At 47.5% G+C, this 18395-nt stretch overlaps 1 protein-coding gene across 1 annotated transcript in view; it reads right to left on the minus strand.

The window, feature by feature from the left end:
* Positions 1-2652: 2652 nt before the first annotated feature.
* The window catches only part of B4GALNT2 (beta-1,4-N-acetyl-galactosaminyltransferase 2 (SID blood group)), a 28011-nt gene continuing 12268 nt past the window's right edge, over positions 2653-18395 (minus strand). The window contains exons 8-11 of the mRNA XM_040497889.1: positions 7455-7642; positions 6375-6515; positions 3736-3955; positions 2653-3204 (exon numbers count right to left, since the gene is read on the minus strand). Of these exons, the coding sequence (XP_040353823.1) occupies positions 3014-3204; positions 3736-3955; positions 6375-6515; positions 7455-7642 (740 nt within the window). The 3' untranslated portion in view covers positions 2653-3013. The remainder of the gene's footprint in view (positions 3205-3735; positions 3956-6374; positions 6516-7454; positions 7643-18395) is intronic.

Genomic DNA, 18395 nt, shown 5'->3' on the forward strand with positions numbered 1-18395 from the left:
GCTCGAACCCACGAACTGCGAGATCATGACCTGAGCCAAAGCTGGACACATAACTGACCGAGCCACCCAGGCACCTCGGTTTTTTGTCTTGGTTTGTTTGGGTTTTTTTTTGCCAATGACAGCGCTAAACTGTCAACAAACTATATCCAATGGACCGAAGACAGCCTGTATGGTTTAGTTTGGGCCCCACAAGCTCAGAATTGTTTTTACATTTTAAAGGGTTATGGGGGAAAAAAAAAAAAAAGAATATGTGATAGAGACCTTAAGTGGCTCACAAAATCTAAAATAATTACCATCTTGTCCTTTGCAAAAATTTTGTCAACCCTTAATCCAAAGTATGCCCTGAGGTCTGGTCTGCGAGCTCTTTGCTACCTCTCTGCCTGGAGATTGCATCAGAATTAAAACCATCTAGATCCTTCAGCCCTTTGTTTTAGTTGAGCCTGTTTTTCGTGGCAAGACTTTCTCAATGAAGGACGCAGTGTGTTGACTACCTTTTGACACATGCTCTTTTGGAATCTGTAGACCTGCACACTGAGTCGCAATAATCCAAGGAATTAAAAAAATAAAAGACGGTTGTGTTCAAACTGCAAGAAATGTACCCTAAGGGTAAACTGAAGCCAATGTTAACCATTTTTAAATTAAAGTTATTTTGCATGTTTTGAAAGTGATTTTTCTTCTGAAATACTCAAAATTGGAGCACCTGGCTTGCTCAGTTGCTTGGAGCATGTTGACTCGATCTCAGGGTTGTGGGTTTGGGTCCTGGGTGTGGAGACGGCTTTAAAAAAAAAAAAAAAAAAAAAAGATCTTAAAAAAGAATTGTAAATACTCAAAATGATCTATTAAGATTAAAAGGCAAAATCAAAATGATAATGGACAAAAGCTCATTTAAAAACCCAATTTAGGGGCGCCTGGGTGGCTCAGTCGGTTAGGCGGCCGACTTCGGCTCAGGTCATGATCTCACGGTCCGTGAGTTCGAGCCCTGCGTCGGGCTCTGGGCTGACGGCTCGGAGCCTGGAGCCTGCTTCCGATTCTGTGTCTCCCTCTCTCTCTGCTCCTCCCCTGCTCGCGCGCTGTCTCTCTCTCTCTCAAAATAAATAAACACTAAAAAATTTTTTAAAAAAACTAAAGAGTACAAATGGTTTACTCTTTTTAAATGTCCCAGAAGACACTATGTGCAGTTGTTGTGAAAACTACGCTGATTTTTTTAGCGCTTTTAGAACCACAACTCTCCTGCTCTGTGTGGGATCTGAGAGGAAGAATTTAACAAATTAAAACATTCGTCTTTTTCTCTTACCTAAGCATTTTGCAGCTCAAGTCTTACCTGCATCCAAAGAACGGCCTCAGGCTTTCACTGAGCCCCGGATGCAGCCGTCTTTTGAAGACAGAAGGTGTGGAGAAGCATTTCCCCGGGGCCTGAATGCTGTTAGTCCCAGGAGTGAATATCGAGAGTAACAGAGCACTGGATCCGAGTGACGGAGATGCCCAGATGTTCGTCAGCAAGCACATGTGATACACAAGGTTCTCTAAAGGTTCCAGATAGGGGCTTTTCTGCCTGGTTCTAAAGGCAGGACTGGATGGGACAATCCAACATGGTCTTCCTATATAGCTATGTTATTGGAGGTCAAGTGCATGGACCAGCACCGAATGTCCCTGTTAGTTAAAGCTGCCGCAGCTTTTGCAATAGAATCTTTATGACCTACACAACGGGATGAGGTATGCGTTCAATTCTGGGTTTGGGAGAATTAAAAAAAAAAAAAAAAAAAAAAAAAGATTGCCAGCGTATATCCATACCCAGGCAAGGCCGAATTAAACAAAATCAACCTGACTTTCTTTATTGCAGGACTTCTCAGAGCCTATGCTAACGTGAATTAGCGAACTGCCATGCTAATTCACATGTGCTAATGTGGATCGCAACTTTCCAAGAGGGAGCTACGTCTTGCGGTATTTTCCAAAATCATCGGACCACCACAACATTTTTCATGACGTTTTATTCCCAGCCCACAGCCCCGTTTTCAGAAATCCTGAACTCCCCTCGGCGATCTTCCGCAGGAAAGAGTGGAAACCCTAACGGCAGGGCTAATACAGCACTTGGGGAATCTACTGACTCCTGAGATAACAGAAAAAGCCTTCCTCAACAACATGTGATGGCTCCTCTCTGCAGACGGCCAGGGACTTGAGTGGTCAGCAGTTGGTGTCCAGTTCCCGGAAATGCCATCGCACTTACTCTGTTTACCACAGCACCTTGCTTAGCACGGGGTCGGAGTTCAATCCCTGGCGTTCTGGAAACGTGGCCTTGCGGTGGTGAGTCTGATGCCAGGGAAACCTTTGTTCTGGTGGACGGTGGACTCCAGCGCTGGCCCCCCCCCCCCCCCGCTGCCTGAATCCCCTTGGCTTCTAGCCTCCCGACAAGCTCACTTCACAGACCCTTCCTCAGCTGCCCGGGCACTGGTCACCCTTCCTCCTCCGCTTCTCCGAACCTGGCTGCACGATTCCGCTTAGCGGACTCGACTGGACCAGGCTGCAGCCTCCTGGAGGCAAGGACCCTGCGTCATTCACATTATCGGAGCCCCCAGGGTGACAACAAACAAACATTTGTGGATGCCGGAAGTGGTGCCGCTGACCATGATATAACTTCTACCGAATAACCCTCAAAACCCCAGCAGCCACTCTTTCGACCAAGGATACAACCCACCATGGACTCTTTTGCGTGAGGTCAAATGAGACGATGCGAGATGCTGTGTGTCCCTAACTGGTAACGGGTCCTACAAACAAATAATGACTGTTGTTGATACGCCTCTATTGCCCCTATCGGGGGTTGGTCCCTTTCTAACGACCCTTAGGCTCTGACGGGCATTTCTCGTCCCTGAGCCTGACCCATCTGCCCCACCCGCTGGCTTATTCTTTCCAACATCCGTCTTCTCAGGAGTCTATACTTGGGTATCCCCAGCACCAGTCCCGCTGTTCTGGGTCCCACGACGGGTACGTCTAGAGCATTCCTGATGCTCGGGCACCTTTATGTGGAGCACTGGAGATGGTTCTTGAAGTAATGGAGAGCCAGCTTGAACTGGATCTGGTCGTGGGTGTTGGTCCGGAACGCGCTGTACATCTTCTCCAGGTCCGCCGCTGGAGAACGGGCCTGGTGACCTACGATCACTTCTGGGCACGACCCCACAAGCAAGCTCCCGAGCCCATCAATAAAGAACTCTGTGAAGAGAGGGAGAACATCAGCTAGAGAGACCCCAGGGCCAATATCCCAGGGTCCGGGCAGGGGGGCGGGGAAGAGGGGGGGGGCGTGGTAGGGGGCAGGGCACAGTTTATACCCCTCGGGAGGTGGAGCCCATGCAAAGCCACCTGCCAGGCTGATGAGTGCGAAGGAATTCATAAGCACGTTTCTCAGGGATGTGGCCAGAGACACAGAGAGACACAGATCAGCTTTCCGGCTGGACAGAACTATGAACTCCCGAACTGAGGGAGCAAGAGGGGAACGAGGGAGGGGACCGACCTATAGGGGGAGGGCGTCTCACATGGGAGCAGCCGTTGGGGGATAAGAGGCAAAACGAGGGGGGAGAAGGGAGGCAAGAGAGACCTTGAACTCCCTAGTCTGGGGGAAAAGGGAGAGACGCCCAGCGTGGCAGGCAAGGACCACGATCGGTGGTGCGTGTCCCTTGGAAAGAACAGACTCCTGAGGTCGGTCCGGAGGCCAGAACCTTCCTCACCCTTCCAGCTCTTCCCCACCTGAGTGAGCCACTCGCTGCAGGCGGGGGTCGAAGCCAACTCTCTGCAGTCGCTCTGTGTGGGCCAGGAAGAAGTTGACCACGCCGCTGGTCACCACACAGCGGGGGAAGCCATCCAGGGGTCCGAAAGAGCCCGGCCTCCGGTGAAGACAGTCCCCATTCTGACTCCGCTCCAGCAACAGCTTAAACTGGAACACGTTCCCGAGCACACTGCCACCCACCTGACCCGTGGGCAGAGAGACGCGCGTCAGAGAACACAGACTTGATATTCAGGTTGCCTCTGCCAGGAAGCCTTCCTGGACTAAACGAGGGAGCAAAAGGCAGGCTGAGGGCAAAGCAGAAGCTGACACCCCCCACCCCACCCCCACACCCCACCCCCACAGCCACGGTGGGATGTGCGTGAGTTTCCTCAGGCACCCCTGCCTGAGAACAAAGGAGAGGCAAAAACAAATGGTTAACTGGTAGAGATCACAGTCCTGCGGGACCTGAGTCCCCCTCAGTTTGCAACTCTGTTGATTTACAAGAAAAAAGTAATCTCAGAAACAGAGAGAGTCGATTTCCTGGAACCCTCATGCCACCATCCTCTCCAGAGGACAGAAACTCTCATATAACCAGTCGCTTCTCACACACTTATAACGCCTAAGGGTCCCCTCGTGCTATAATAAAAACACATTTTTGCACCGAAGGTGTCTCAAGAATTCTTTCCTGGCCCATCGGCTCCAAACCCCAACACTCCAAACCACGTCAGTTACCAGAATCACGCCTGGGGCGCCTGGCTTAAGCATCTGACTTCTGCTCAGGTCATGATCTCACCGTTACCGCGTTCGAGCCCCGTGTCGGGGTCTGAGCTGACGGCTCCGAGCCTGGAGCCTGTTTCAGATCCCGTGTCTCCCCGTCTCTCTGCCCCTCCCCTGCTTGCGCTCTGTTTCTCTCTCAAAAATAAATAAACATTTTTAAAAAATGTAAAAAAATAAAAAGAAAAAGAATCACTCCTGTTCCGTATCTACCCTTCATACTATCCCTTGGATTCACTCTTTTTGCTGTCGCAACATGCCTTTCCACACACCAGCAAGGTCCGTTGATCTTTTCATTCCTTCCTTTTTAAAAAATGTTTATTTTGGGGAGAGAGAGTGAGCAGGGGAGGAGGAGAGAGAGAGAGAGAGAGGGAGACAGAGGATCCGAAGCAGGCTCCAGGCTGACAGCAGATGAGCCTGATGCGGGGCTCGAACTCACAAAGCAGGAGATCACGACCTGAGCTGAAGTCGGACGCTTAGCCAAGCGAGCCACCCAGGCGCCCCTGACCTTTTCACTCCTGCTCACCCCAGGAGATCTCGCTGCTGGGAGCAGAAAGCACCATGTCCAAAGGGCAGACAAGCCTGCTCCGCTTACCCTACAGCAAGCTCTCTCTTTCCAGAAGGTAAGTCATTCCCTCCCACGAGGCGGAGCAGTGCTTGGGGGCAGGCCCGCAGCAGCCTGCGTGCACAAGGGTCCCTTTGTGGAGTCACCACTGCCGGCCCTCCTGCAAGGGGCCTTGTGTCTCGAGCTGCCTCCCTCCCCCTGCTCTGCTCCTGGGCCCCCCCCCACCCACCCCCACCCTGAGAGGAGAGAAGAATCACCACTTCTTTCCTTCTTCGTTCAGCAAATAGACCCTCTGAGTTTTAAGTGGACTAAATTACGAGACAGCCAGAGAGAGCAGGGGAGAGGGGCAGAGGGAAAGAGAGAAAGAGAGAATCCCAAGCAGACTCCACGCTCAGAGCAGCGCCTGATGCACGGCTCGACCTCACAACCCCAGGATCGTGACCTAAGCCGAAATCAAGAGTCGGATGCTTAACTGACTAAGCCACCCAGGCGTCCCTTCTTTCTCCTTCTTCTTCCTCTTTTTTTTAACCTCAATAAGGCTACGTACGCTTTTAAAAACGTTGTACCCTTCACATTTTTTTTTTTTTTAATGATGTGTGACAGAAGGGCGCCTGGGGGGACTCAGTCGGTGAAGCGTCCGACTTCGGCTCAGGCCGTGATCTCACGACCGTGAGATCCGTGAGATCCGTGAGATCACGGATCTCAGGTCCATGAGTTCGAGCCCCGCGTCAGGCCCTGTGCGCACAGCTCGGAGCCCGGAGCCTGCTTCCGAGTCTGTGTCTCCCCCTCTCTCTGCCCCTCCTCGGCTCATGCTCGGACCCTCTCAAAAATAAACAATAAAAAGTGTTTACAAATAATAATAATAATAATAATACAATAAAACAAATCAATGGCGTGTGACAGCAACAGAGAGCACTGCTCTGTTTCCCCTCACACCGGTCCGGGGAGGAAGTTAGAAGTGATCCCATAAACACACCGTTTTAAAGATAGAACAAGGGTTAGGAGCGGAGCAGGGGTGGGGCGGGGGGGGGGTCATTTACTCAAAGAAAAGTAAATATGGAGGCAGAGACGGAGGCCGCACACCTCCTGATCCCCAGTGTGGCGCTCTCAACCCGAGCTGTGCTGGCTTACCCATCTCCTGCATGAGCCCCTCGCCCTCCCGGGAGCCCTCCCTCCCCTGCCTCTACCTCTCTTCCCTCCCCTTCCCCTTCCCTCTCTTAGCTGTCTCTACAGATTGCAGCGGGGGTGGGGGTGGGGCAAAAAGCGGCAGCTCAGCCTTACCACGTCCAGTTCCGTTTTCTCTAAGACATCCACCAGCACCTCAATCTTGGTCTTGTCGTTGAAGAGAAAATCATCATCCACCCAGAGAACGTATTTGGTGGCGACCTGAGAGATGGCCAGGTTCCTACCGGCGAACCAGCCCTGCGGGTGGAATGAGGAGAGAGCAGAGGTTGCCGGCCCCGGGCGCGTGTTAGAATCCCCCGGGAGCTTGCTAAGTTCCCAACAGCCAGGCTGCACCCCAAACAGGAGGAAGGACAGGGACTCCCTGAATCAGAGGTTGACATGAAGAAAAGGCCAGGAGGGGCGCCTGGGCGGCTCAGTCGGTGGAGCGTCCGACTTCGGCTCAGGGCGTGACCTCGCGGTCCGCGGGTTCGAGCCCCGCGTCGGGCTCTGGGCTGGCAGCTCGGAGCCTGGAGCCTGCTTCCGATTCTGTGTCTCCCTCTCTCTCTCTGACCCTCCCCCGTTCATGCTCTCTCTGTCTCAAAAAATAAATAAACGTTAAAAAAAAAAAAAAGAAAAGAAAAGAAAAGGCCAGGAAGCCCTTCGTTGGTCCCAGGGCCAATGTGGGGTGACCGGAGTCCTTTCTCGCCTGACTCTGTGACTCTCTCTCCACTTCCCCTCCTGGTGCCTGGAAAGTGTTGGAGGGTGGGACGCTATAGTATATATCATCCCCTCTTCTTTCTGTGTGTCCTTGCAGGAAAGGGTATGTGAAGGAGAGAGAAAGGGAGAGAGGGAGAGTGCCTCTAGCTTGGGTGGAATCATAGGGATCACGAGGTTCTCTGCTCTTGAATCTGCAGGTCAGGAATCCTTAGGATGTCCGACACCTCAGGTCACTTAGAAAGACTAATGTCCACACCAAGCGTGAGGAAACACGGACTGCTCGCCTCGTTAGTGCAGAAAAGTAAGAGTGACCCGATTTCTCTGTGAAGGTGGAGTCAGCAACGGGGCTCAGAGAAGAGCCCCACCCCCTCCACCCCAGATTCGGGCTTCCTTGGGAAGGCCACTCAGGCAGCCCCATCCAGGGAAGAACGGACTCTGGGTCCCAGGACCCAGATGCCTCCCCATCTGCCGGGGACACACCTTCCCAAAGGGCATGGTGTAATACTCCACATGGTCGTCGTTAATCTTCAGGGGCTCCTTGCTGTCATCGGCCACGATCACGGTCAAGTCTGGGTAGAACTCCCGAATGCTCCGGAGCATGGTCATGAGCTTGTGGGGACGGAGGAAAGTTTTGGTGGCGATGGTCACCAGGTCTCTCAGCTTCCGCTCTGGCCAAGAAAGGGTGGATGTCATGAACAGACACTTCTCCACAGAAGACATCCAGATGGCCAACCGACACATGAAAAAATGCTCAACTTCACTCATCATCAGGGAAACACAAATCAAAACCACAATGAGATACCACCTCACACCTGTCAGAATGGCTCACATGAACAACTCGGGCAACAACAGATGGTGTCGAGGATGCGGAGAGAGGGGATCTCTCTCGCACCGCTGGTGGGAATGCAAACTGGTGCGGCCACTCTGGAAAACAGTATGGAGGCTCCTCAAGAAGTTAAAAATAGAACCGCCCTACGACCCAGCAATTGCACTACTAGGCATTTATCCAAGGGATACAGGTGCTGTTTCGAAGGGACACGTGCCCCCCCCCATGTTTATAGCAGCACTATCGACAACAGCCAAAGTATGGAGAGAGCCCAAATGTCCATCGATGGATGGATGGATAAAGAAGATGCGGGATGTCTATACAACGGAGTATTACTCGCCAACCAAAAAGAATGACATCTTGCCATTTGCAGCCACGTGGATGGAACCGGAGGGTATCACGCTAAGCGAAATTAGAGAAAGACAAACATCATATGACTTCACTCATTTGAGGAATTTAAGATAAAAAAAAAAAAACCCAGATGAACATAAGGGAAGGGAAGCAAAAATATTATATAAAAACATGCTGAAAGCCATCACCCCACCCATGGCTTGTGGGCGACAGCTCCAGATCCCTACGGCAGCGCTCCCTCTCAGAATGACAGACGTCATCATTCCAGAAACCCCTTTTGTAAAAAAAATTTTTTTTCAACGTTTATTTATTTTTGGGACAGAGAGAGACAGAGCATGAACGGGGGAGGGGCAGAGAGAGAGGGAGACACAGAATCGGAAACAGGCTCCAGGCTCTGAGCCATCAGCCCAGAGCCTGACGCGGGGCTCGAACTCCCGGACCGCGAGATCGTGACCTGGCTGAAGTCGGACGCTTAACCGACTGCGCCACCCAGGCGCCCCAGAAACCCCTTTTGTAAATACCTGTTGCACCATTACGTCAGCTCCCCTCGGGTCTGAGGGAGTGAGAGAAAAGTGATCGGTGGAAAGGGTCAAGTAAATCGTGTTCAAGGGCCTGTCAAATGAATCATTTCCTCCCTTTCCTTGGGCCACGAGACACCTCGGGTTCTTTTGTGGGAAAGAGAGAACCCGGGGCATGAATTACTATAGGATGTGGTCAAGGTCGGGGACTCCTGGCTAAGTTGGCAGCGTAGCTTTCTGTTCGAGATTCCTTAGTTTTCCCGACATAGAGCAATCATAAAGATACAAAGATATCGCCATGCTCCAAAGCACACAGTAGTTCCCAAGGAACAGAAATAAAAAGCCGTTGAGCGGGGCTGGAGCTGGGGCCTGCTGCATTCTGGAACCAGAAGCATCGGCGGAGGCTGATTCTGAGGGGTGACCGAATTAAGGTGTCTCATGGGATGTGCGGGTCCAGAGCCGGGCTTTTTTTTTTTTTTTTTTTTTTTAGTGCTTATTTATTTATTTTGTGCGTGTTGGGGGGAGGGGCACAGAGAGATGGGGAGGGGAAGAGTCATAAGTAGGCTCCGCGATGTCAGCACAGAGCCCAGTGGTGCACTCCATCCCACAAACGCTGAGATCATGACCTCAAATCGAGAATCAGACGCTTGAGCGACTGAGCCACCCAGGCGCCCCCAGAGCCAGGCTTGTTGCTAGAAGCCACAGAATGGAGCTAAGTTGCACACCCTCCATCCCTCGCCACCTTACTCCCTGCCAGGCAAGGAACCCCAGGACGGCTATCAGCCCTGCACACACGTCTGGGCCCAAACAGAAATGACGCCACCCCCGCCCCCCCCAGCCATGACCTGTGCCACGCCACCGTCAGGCCCAGAAACTGGCTCTTCCATAACCCCGATATCACCATGAGGCAGAGTCCAGGCAGGGAAGGGAGAGAGAAAAGAAAACAAGCAAACAAAATCTCCTACTCAGGATGAGCTCACCCACAAAAATTACAAAACACCCAAAGAAAAATTAGGATGAACAACAGCCAATGAGTCCACCACGGCTTGACCACAGAGATGAGCCCATTCCAGATAGACTGGCAATAACAGAGGAATCCAAAAACGATTTAAAATGAGAATGCTTAAAATTTTGAAGCAATATGGGGCACCTGGGTAGCTCAGTCAGTTAAACGTCCAGCTTTGGCTCAGGTCATGATCTCGCGGTTCATGGGTTCGAGCCCCAAATCGGGCCCTGTGCTGACAGCTCAGAGCCTGGAGTCTGTTTCATAGTCTGTGTCTCCGTCTCAATCTGCCCCTCCCCCATTCATGCTCGCTCTCTGTCTCTTTTTCTCTCTCTCTCTCAAAAAGGAACGTTAAATTTTTTTTAATCTTTAATATTTTGTTCTTTTTTTTTAATATTTATTTATTTTTGAGACAAGGAGAGACAGAGCATGAGTGGGGGAGGGGCAGAGAGAGAGGGAGACAAAATCTGAAGCAGGCCCCAGGCTCCGAGCTGTCAGCACAGAGTCCAATGTGGGGCTTGAACTCATGGACTGTGAGATCATGACCTGAGCCGAAGTCGGACGCTTAACCGACTGAGCCACCCAGGCGCCCCATTTTTTTTTAATCTTTGAAGCAAGAAATAACAGAATCACATGTATGAAAAAGAAAATATGAAATAAATCAGGCATAAGTGAAATGAAAATATCTGGATATGAAAGCAACTTAAAATTATAGAAAATAACTGGTAAGAACCAAAAGAGGGACGTGACTTCACATGTATTAGAATGTTTTTAAAAGCAAAGGAGAAGGGCTCCTGGGTGGCGCAGTCAGTTGGGCGTCCGACTTCAGCCAGGTCACGATCTTGCGGTGCGTGAGTTCCAGCCCCGCGTCAGGCTCTGGGCTGATGGCTCAGAGCCTGGAGCCTGTTTCCGATTCTGTGTCTCCCTCTCTCTCTGCCCCTCCCCCGTTCATGCTCTGTCTCTCTCTGTCCCAAAAATAAATAAACGTTGAAAAAAAAATTAAAAAAAAAAAAAAAGCAAAGGAGAATGCTATGAACAACTTTTATGACCCCAAATTGGTGATTTTATATCAAGTGGATAATGCTATAGAAACACTTAAAAACGGACTCAATCTACATACATATCAATAAGCACTAAAGACACAGAGAGTTGATATTTTAAAATTTCTCCTTTTTCTCTCGCTTCTTCCCACTCACATTCCTTCCCTTAACCCCCAAACACCTCCCCCGCAAACTTAGACCAAAGACAAAAAAAAAAAAAAAAAAAAAAAAAAAAAAAAAAAAAAAAGAAAAAAAAAACAAGGACCAGACAAGTTAAAAGAAAAAAACTTCAAGGGACCTGTAATTCCTGTATTGTTACAATTCATTTCAGAAAATTAGTTTAAAAAAAAAAAAAAAAGGAGAGCTACTCAACTCATTTTATGAGACTGTATAATATAGATAACAAAACCGGGCAAGGACATTACCAGAAAAGATAGTCTCAGTTTTGAACACAGGCACAAGAATCCTAAACAAAATAGTGGCAAATTTAATTCAGCATCTGGTCAAATGACACACTGCCATCCAAATGGGTGTGCTGCCGTGGATGGAACTGGAGGGTATTCGGCTGAGTGAAGTCAGAGAAAGACAGATATCACATGTTTGCACCCATATGTGGAATTTGAGAAACTTAACAGAAGACCGTGGGGGAAGGGAGAGGGAAAAAGTCGTTTCAAACAGAGAGGGAGGGAGGCAAACCATAAGAGACTCTTAAATACAGAGAACAGGGGCGCCTGGGTGGCGCAGTCGGTTAAGCGTCCGACTTCAGCCAGGTCACGATCTCGCGGTCCGTGAGTTCAAGCCCCGCGTCAGGCTCTGGGCTGATGGCTCAGAGCCTGGAGCCTGTCTCCGATTCTGTGTCTCCCTCTCTCTCTGCCCCTCCCCCGTTCATGCTCTGTCTCTGTCTGTCCCAGAAATGAATAAACGTTGAAAAAAAAATTTTTTTTAAATAAATACAGAGAACAAACTGAGGGTTGATGGGGGTGGGGGAGAGGGGAGGACAGATGATGGGCACTGAGGAGGGCACTTGTTGGGATGAGCGCTGGCTGTTGTATGGAAGCGACAAATCATGAGAATCTACTCCCAAAGCCAAGAGCACAGTGTATGTTAGCTAACTTGAAAATAAATTATATTAAAAAAAAAAATGGGTTTGTTGCAGAGGCACCTGGCTGGCTCAGTCTGTAGAGCATGTGATTCTTGGCCCAAGATCAAGAGTCCCACACTGGGCATCAAGATTACTTGAAATAAATAAATAGAATAAAGCACTTAAAAAAAAAATGGGTTTGTTCCAGAAACATGAGGATATTCCGCTGCAGGAAATTAATCAGGGACTCCTGGGTCGCTCAGTCAGTTACGGGTCCAACTCTTGATTTCAGCTCAGGTCATGATCTCACAACCGTGAGATCGAGCCCCACGTTGGACTCCATGCTGGGTGTGGAGCCTGCTTAATATTCTCTCTCTCCCTCTCCCGCTCCCCCTCTCCCCCACTCACGTGCTCTCTCTCCCTCAGAGAAAGAAAGAAAGAAAGAAAGAGAAAGAGAAAGAAAGAAAGAAAGAAAGAAGAAAGAAAGAAAGAAAGAAAGAAAAGAAAAAAAGAAAATCACCCAATGTAAATCACTACATGAACCCAATTAAAGGAGAAAAATTATTTCAACGGATGCAGATAAATTATCTGATTAAAATCCAACACTCATCCATAATAAAAACTCTTAGTAAGAAAACAGAAAATAGAAGGTAGAAACAGAAAAAGCCTTGGCAATAAAAACAGAAGGAAATAACTTTCTTAGCCTGATACATTTACCACTCCCACACAGCAAACATTAATAGTGTAGCACTAGAATGCTCAGGAACAAGTCAAGTCACCCTCTAGGACTCACTGCCACTATTCAACCCTATACCGGAAGTTTTTGCCAAATGGAGTCAGACAAGAAAAAAAAAGTATAAGAATTAAAAGCAAAGGAAGGGACAAAAAAAATTAGTACTTATCTAAGAGACTCTATGTTTGTGTTTAAACACATCATCAATAAGAGGGCAACAAAGATGCTTTTTATGAGTCCAACGTTTGAAAGTCACTGATGTCCTGGGGCTCAGTCAGTTAAACGTCCAACGCTTGATTTTGGCTCAGGTCGTGATCTCACGGTCACGGGATCGAGCCCCACGTCAGAGTCTCTGCTGAGCATGGGGCCTGCTTAAGGTTCTCTCTCTCCCTCCCTCTGCCCATCTTCCCTGCTTGCATGTTCTCTCTCTCTCTCTCTCTGTCTCTCAAAAAAAAAAGAAAAAAAAATCACTGCTGTCCTGTATATTAGCAACAACGAATCAAGAGGTAGAAGAAAAAGATCCAGGGACACCCGGGTGGCTCAGTGGGTTAAGCGTCCAACTTAGGCTCAGGTCATGATCTCGCGGTTCGTGGGTTCAAGCCCCGCGTCGGGCTCTGTGCTGACAGCTCGGAGCCTGGAGCCTGCTTCGGATTCTGTGTTTCCCTCTCTCTCTGCCCCTCCCTCACTCATACTCTCTCTCTCAAAAATAAATAAACATTAAAAAATTTTTTTTAAAAGAAGAAAAAGATTCAATTCACAGTAACAATAAAAAACATAGAGCACCTAAGACTAAGTCCAACAAAATGTGTGCAATTTCTTTATGAATAAAATTACAAAATAAATTAATGATTCAAGAGCTTATGAAGAGACTATTCGCAGAAACCATAAGATGGAAAGGTATACCAGATTCGTGACTGAGACTATTCAACTTTACCAAGTTGCCAACTCATCTCTAATTCATCTATAAATTCTATGATATGCTAATCAAAATCTCAGGGGATTTTGGAGGAGCTTGATGCGAGGATCCTGAAATTCTAATGGAAAAGTCAAACACCAAGAAGAGTGAAGAAAATGTTGCAAACGAAGTACAGTCATCCTGAAGTATAGATTTTTTTTAAAAATTATTTATTTTTTAATTTTTTTTAACGTTTATTTATTTTTGAGACAGAGAGAGACAGAGTATGAAGAGGGGAGGGTCAGAGAGAGGGAGGCACAGAATCTGAAATGGGCTCCAGGCTCTGAGCTGTCAGCACAGAGCCCGACGCGGGGCTCGAACCCACCGACTGTGAGATCATGACCTGAGCCGAAGTCGGATGCTTCACCGACTGAGCCACCCGGGTGCCCCTAAAAAAAAAAATGTTTAATATTTATTTATTTTAGAGACAGAGAGAGACAGAGCGGGGGTGGGTCAGAGAGAGGGAGACACAGAATCCGAAGCAGGCTCCAGGCTCCGAGGTGTCAGTCAGAGCCGGACACGGGGCTCAAACTCACGGACTGTGAGATCACAACCTAAGCCGAAGTCGGATGCTTGACTGAGCCACCCAGGCGCCCCCTGAAGTATAGATTTTATCCCCACTAGATGTAAAACTTATTATACAGCTTACTGAAGTCTTATGGGATTGGCCCAAGGAGAAACAGACCAATGCAACCCAACAAAGCCAAGATTCAGACCGCTGCATATATGAAACTTGGTATGTGACAGACTGGTCACACAAGCCATGGAGGAGGAGGATAGATAGGCTCATTAATATATGGTGTGGGGACAATATGCTATTCATATACAAAAAAATCAGATCCCCAGCACATGCCACACATAAAAATAACTTGTGTGGGGATTAAATATCTACATGTGAAAAGCCAAACCTACAACTTTGAAAAAAAAAATACAGGAGAATATCGTTATGGCTTCAAGGTAGGGAAGAATTTCTTGAGCAAAGCACAAAAGAGCAAAAGGTAGAAAAAAAAAATCACTTCTACTACATTAAAGGATACAACTTTCGGGGCGCCTGGGTGGCGCAGTCGGTTGAGCGTCCGACTTCAGCCGGGTCACGATCTCGCGGTCCGTGAGTTCAAGCCCCGCGTCAGGCTCTGGGCTGATGGCTCAGAGCCTGGAGCCTGTTTCTGATTCTGTGTCTCCCTCTCTCTCTGCCCCTCCCCCGTTCATGCTCTGTCTCTCTCTGTCCCAAAAAAATAAATAAACGTTAAAAAAAAATTAAAAAAAAAAAAAAAAGGATACAACTTTCACATAACAAACGACGCCAGAAACAAAATCAAAAGGCAAGCCGCAGATTGATAAAAGGTCAGATTCTAGAACTTCACAGCATAAGGTACGATAACTTTTATGAACAGCTCAAAACCACGCTCAATGCTCTACGCACATGCGCGCGCGCACACACACATGCGGGTGGGAATAGAAATTTACGTAAGAAATGTACAAAAACCAGGAAAAGAAAGATATATGTGATCATTTGTTAACAGAAGGGAGGGGGATAAGATTGTGGAAGTTTCTACCTAAAAATAACACCTTGTCTTTAAAGCAAACCTGAAGCCAAAAAAGAAAACAAATTATGTGAATTTCTTGTACTTAATTCTCTTATTTTTGAGATAGTTGTGTTAGGCAAATATTTTAAATCCTTCTCCCTGGATATTTCATGCGATTACCCTTAAATAGTAATTCAATTTGTATTTTGAATAGACTCTATTTGGATAGAATAGACTTTGAATACATACATAATATATTCAAAAAGTGCCAAGCGGTTCAAAATCCTGAATATATCGAACGTTATACCATGGAACAATTTCTTCCCATCTCTGTCCCCCAATGAGGAAACCAGGAGGCAACCAATGTTACCAACTTCTTGTTCGTTTTTCCTTAATCCAGCAATGAATGTAGATGCATTTTTTTTCTCTCTTCCTTTTTACAGACATGGTAGCTTACCCTTCCCTCTCTTCTGTACCCGCCTATAACTTGGAAATCATTTTGTACCAGCATAAAAAGAAAACATCTCCTCCTGTTTTCCCCCTTCCCTCCTTCAGAATGCCACTACATGGAATTTCATTATATGGATGGACCCCACTTGATCTAACCAATGCATCCCACTACTCAGGTTTTTGCTGCAATAAAGAACCTCAAATAAACGTCATTTCACACAGATACAAGCATAGTATGATAACTTCTAGAAGTGCCATTGCTGGCCCGAAGGGAATACACATCCCAAATGTTGATAGATATTGCCAAACTACCTCTAGAAAGGCTATGCCAATTTACACGTCCCACGGGGGTTCATAAGAATGCCTGCTCCCTGGGGCACCTGGATGGCGCAGTCGTTTAAGTGTCTGACTTCGGCTCAGGTCATCATCTCGCAGTTCGTGAGTTCGAGCCCCGCATCGGGCTCTGTGCTGACACCTCACAGCCTGGAGCCTGCTTCGGATTCTGTGTCTCCCTCTCTCTCTGTTCCACCCATGCTGGAGCTCTGCTTCTCTCTCTCTCTCTCTCTCAAAAATAAAGATTAAAGAATTTTTTCAAAGAGTGCCTTCCCCCCACTCCTCCTCCAATCCTTTCTGATATGAATGTATTTCACATTTGTGCTTTTTTTTTAAGCGTGGGACTGAGTACATATTTTAATGGCTAAAAGTATTGTTGGATATAATCTGTAGCAAGCTGTGTATTTTTCCATCGGCTTAGTAGGCATTTTTTTATTTTTTTTAATTTTTTTTTTCTTTTTTAAAATTTACATCGAGGGGCGCCTGGGTGGCACAGTCGGTTAAGCGTCTGACTTCAGCCAGGTCACGATCTCGCGTTCCGTGAGTTCGAGCCCCGTGTCGGGCTCTGGGCTGATGGCTCAGAGCCTGGAGCCTGTTTCCGATTCTGTGTCTCCCTCTCTCTCTGCCCCTGCCCCATTCATGCTCTGTCTCTCTCTGTCCCAAAAATAAATAAACGTTGAAAAAAAAATTTTTTTAATTTACATCGAAATTTATATCCAAATAGCATATAGTGCAACAATAATATCGGGAGTAGATTCCTTAATGCCCCTTACCCATTTAGCCCATCCCCCCTCCCACACCCCCTCCAGGAACCCTCAGTTTGTTCTCCATATTTATGAGTCTCTTCTGTTTTGTCCCCCTCCCTGTTTTTATATGATTTTTGTTTCCCTTCCCTTATGTTCCTCTGTTTTGTCTCTTAAAGTCCTCATATGAGTGAAGTCCTATGATTTTTGTCTTTCTCTGACTAATATCGCTTAGCATAATACCCTCCGGTTCCATCCACGCAGTTGCACATGGCAAGATTTCATTCTTTATGGTTGACAAGTAATACTCCATTGCATATATATACCACATCTTCTTTATCCATTCATCCATCGATGGACATTTGGGCTCTTTCCATACTTTGGCTATCGTTGATAGTGCTGCTATAAACATGGGGGTGCATGTGTCCCTTCGAAACAGCACCTGTATCCCGTGGATAAATGCCCAGTAGTGCAATTGCTGGGTCATAGGGTAGTTCTCTTTTTAGCTTTTTTGAGGAACCTCCATACTGTTTTCCAGAGTGGCTGCACCAGCTTGCATTCCCAAGTAGGTGTTTTTTTCAAACATTTATTTATTAAAGTAATCTCTGCACCCAGCCTGGGGCTTGAACTCCCAACCCCCAGAGTAAGAGACACACCCTCCACCGAGAGCCAGCCGGGTGCCCCGGCTTATTAGGCGTTTTTTATGGATTCACAGGCGCTTGCAAATAAAAGCACACCTTTGACTTTAACGCGTGCTGAAGATTTTTTTTTTCCCAATTTGTTCTTTGCCATTTGCCTTTGCCTTTGGTGGGTTTCTGCCATAAAAACATTGAACAATTTTGGGTATTTTACGTGGGTAGTCTTTCCTTTCTGGCCTTTGTGTTTTGTGACGTACTTAGAAAGGTCTTATACTCTAGGATTGCTTTTTTTTTTTTTTCCCATTTTTTAATGCTTATTTATTTTTGAGACGGAGAGACAGAGCATGAACAGGGGAGGGGCAGAGAGAGAGGAAGACACAGAATCCAAAGCAGGCTCCAGGCTCTGAGCTGTCAGCACAGAGCCCGACATGGGGCTTAAACCCATGAACCGTGAGATCATGACCTGAGCTGAAGTCAGACGCTTAACCAACTGAGCCACTCAGGCGCCCGTAGGATTGCTTTTTTTTTTTTTTTTTTAACTCCATGGATTTTTTTTTTGCTCTAGCACTTAAAAATATGCGATATTTGGGGCGCCTGGGTGGCGCAGTCGGTTAAGCGTCCGACTTCAGCCAGGTCATGATCTCACGGTCCGTGAGTTCGAGCCCCACGTCAGGCTCTGGGCTGATGGCTCGGAGCCTGGAGCCTGTTTCCGATTCTGTGTCTCCCTCTCTCTCTGCCCTTCCCCCGTTCATGCTCTGTCTCTCTCTGTCCCAAAAATAAATAAAAACGTTGAAAAAAAATTTTTTTTTAAAAATATGCGATATTTGATCAATTTGGAATTTCTCTTGGTATGAGCTGTAAGACAGATTCAACTTTCTATCTTCCACGTAGCTCCACAGCTGTCCCATGGGATTTCTTGGCTAACCCATCTTTTTTTGCCCTTTAACTTGAAAAGCTGCCTTCATTCCATGGTAGAATTCTCACCTGGTCGTTTCTGGATTTCCAGTTGGACTCCATTGATACGTCTAGCCACGTCCCAGTACCATTCTGTTCTTGTTACTATTACTTATTAAGACGTTGTCATTCGTTTGGTTTTTTTTCAAAATAAGCCCAACCATATAATAAGTTAAATATGATTAAGCGCTATTAGGAGCGTGTGTCCTCGAATCCGCCCCCCACCCCACCCCCACCCCCACCAAGCAAAGCTTGTTTGTCAGGAATCCA

The sequence above is a fragment of the Herpailurus yagouaroundi genome, unplaced genomic scaffold, assembly GCF_014898765.1.
Source record: "Herpailurus yagouaroundi ecotype Mexico unplaced genomic scaffold, PumYag 189, whole genome shotgun sequence".
Taxonomy (NCBI): domain Eukaryota; kingdom Metazoa; phylum Chordata; class Mammalia; order Carnivora; family Felidae; genus Herpailurus; species Herpailurus yagouaroundi.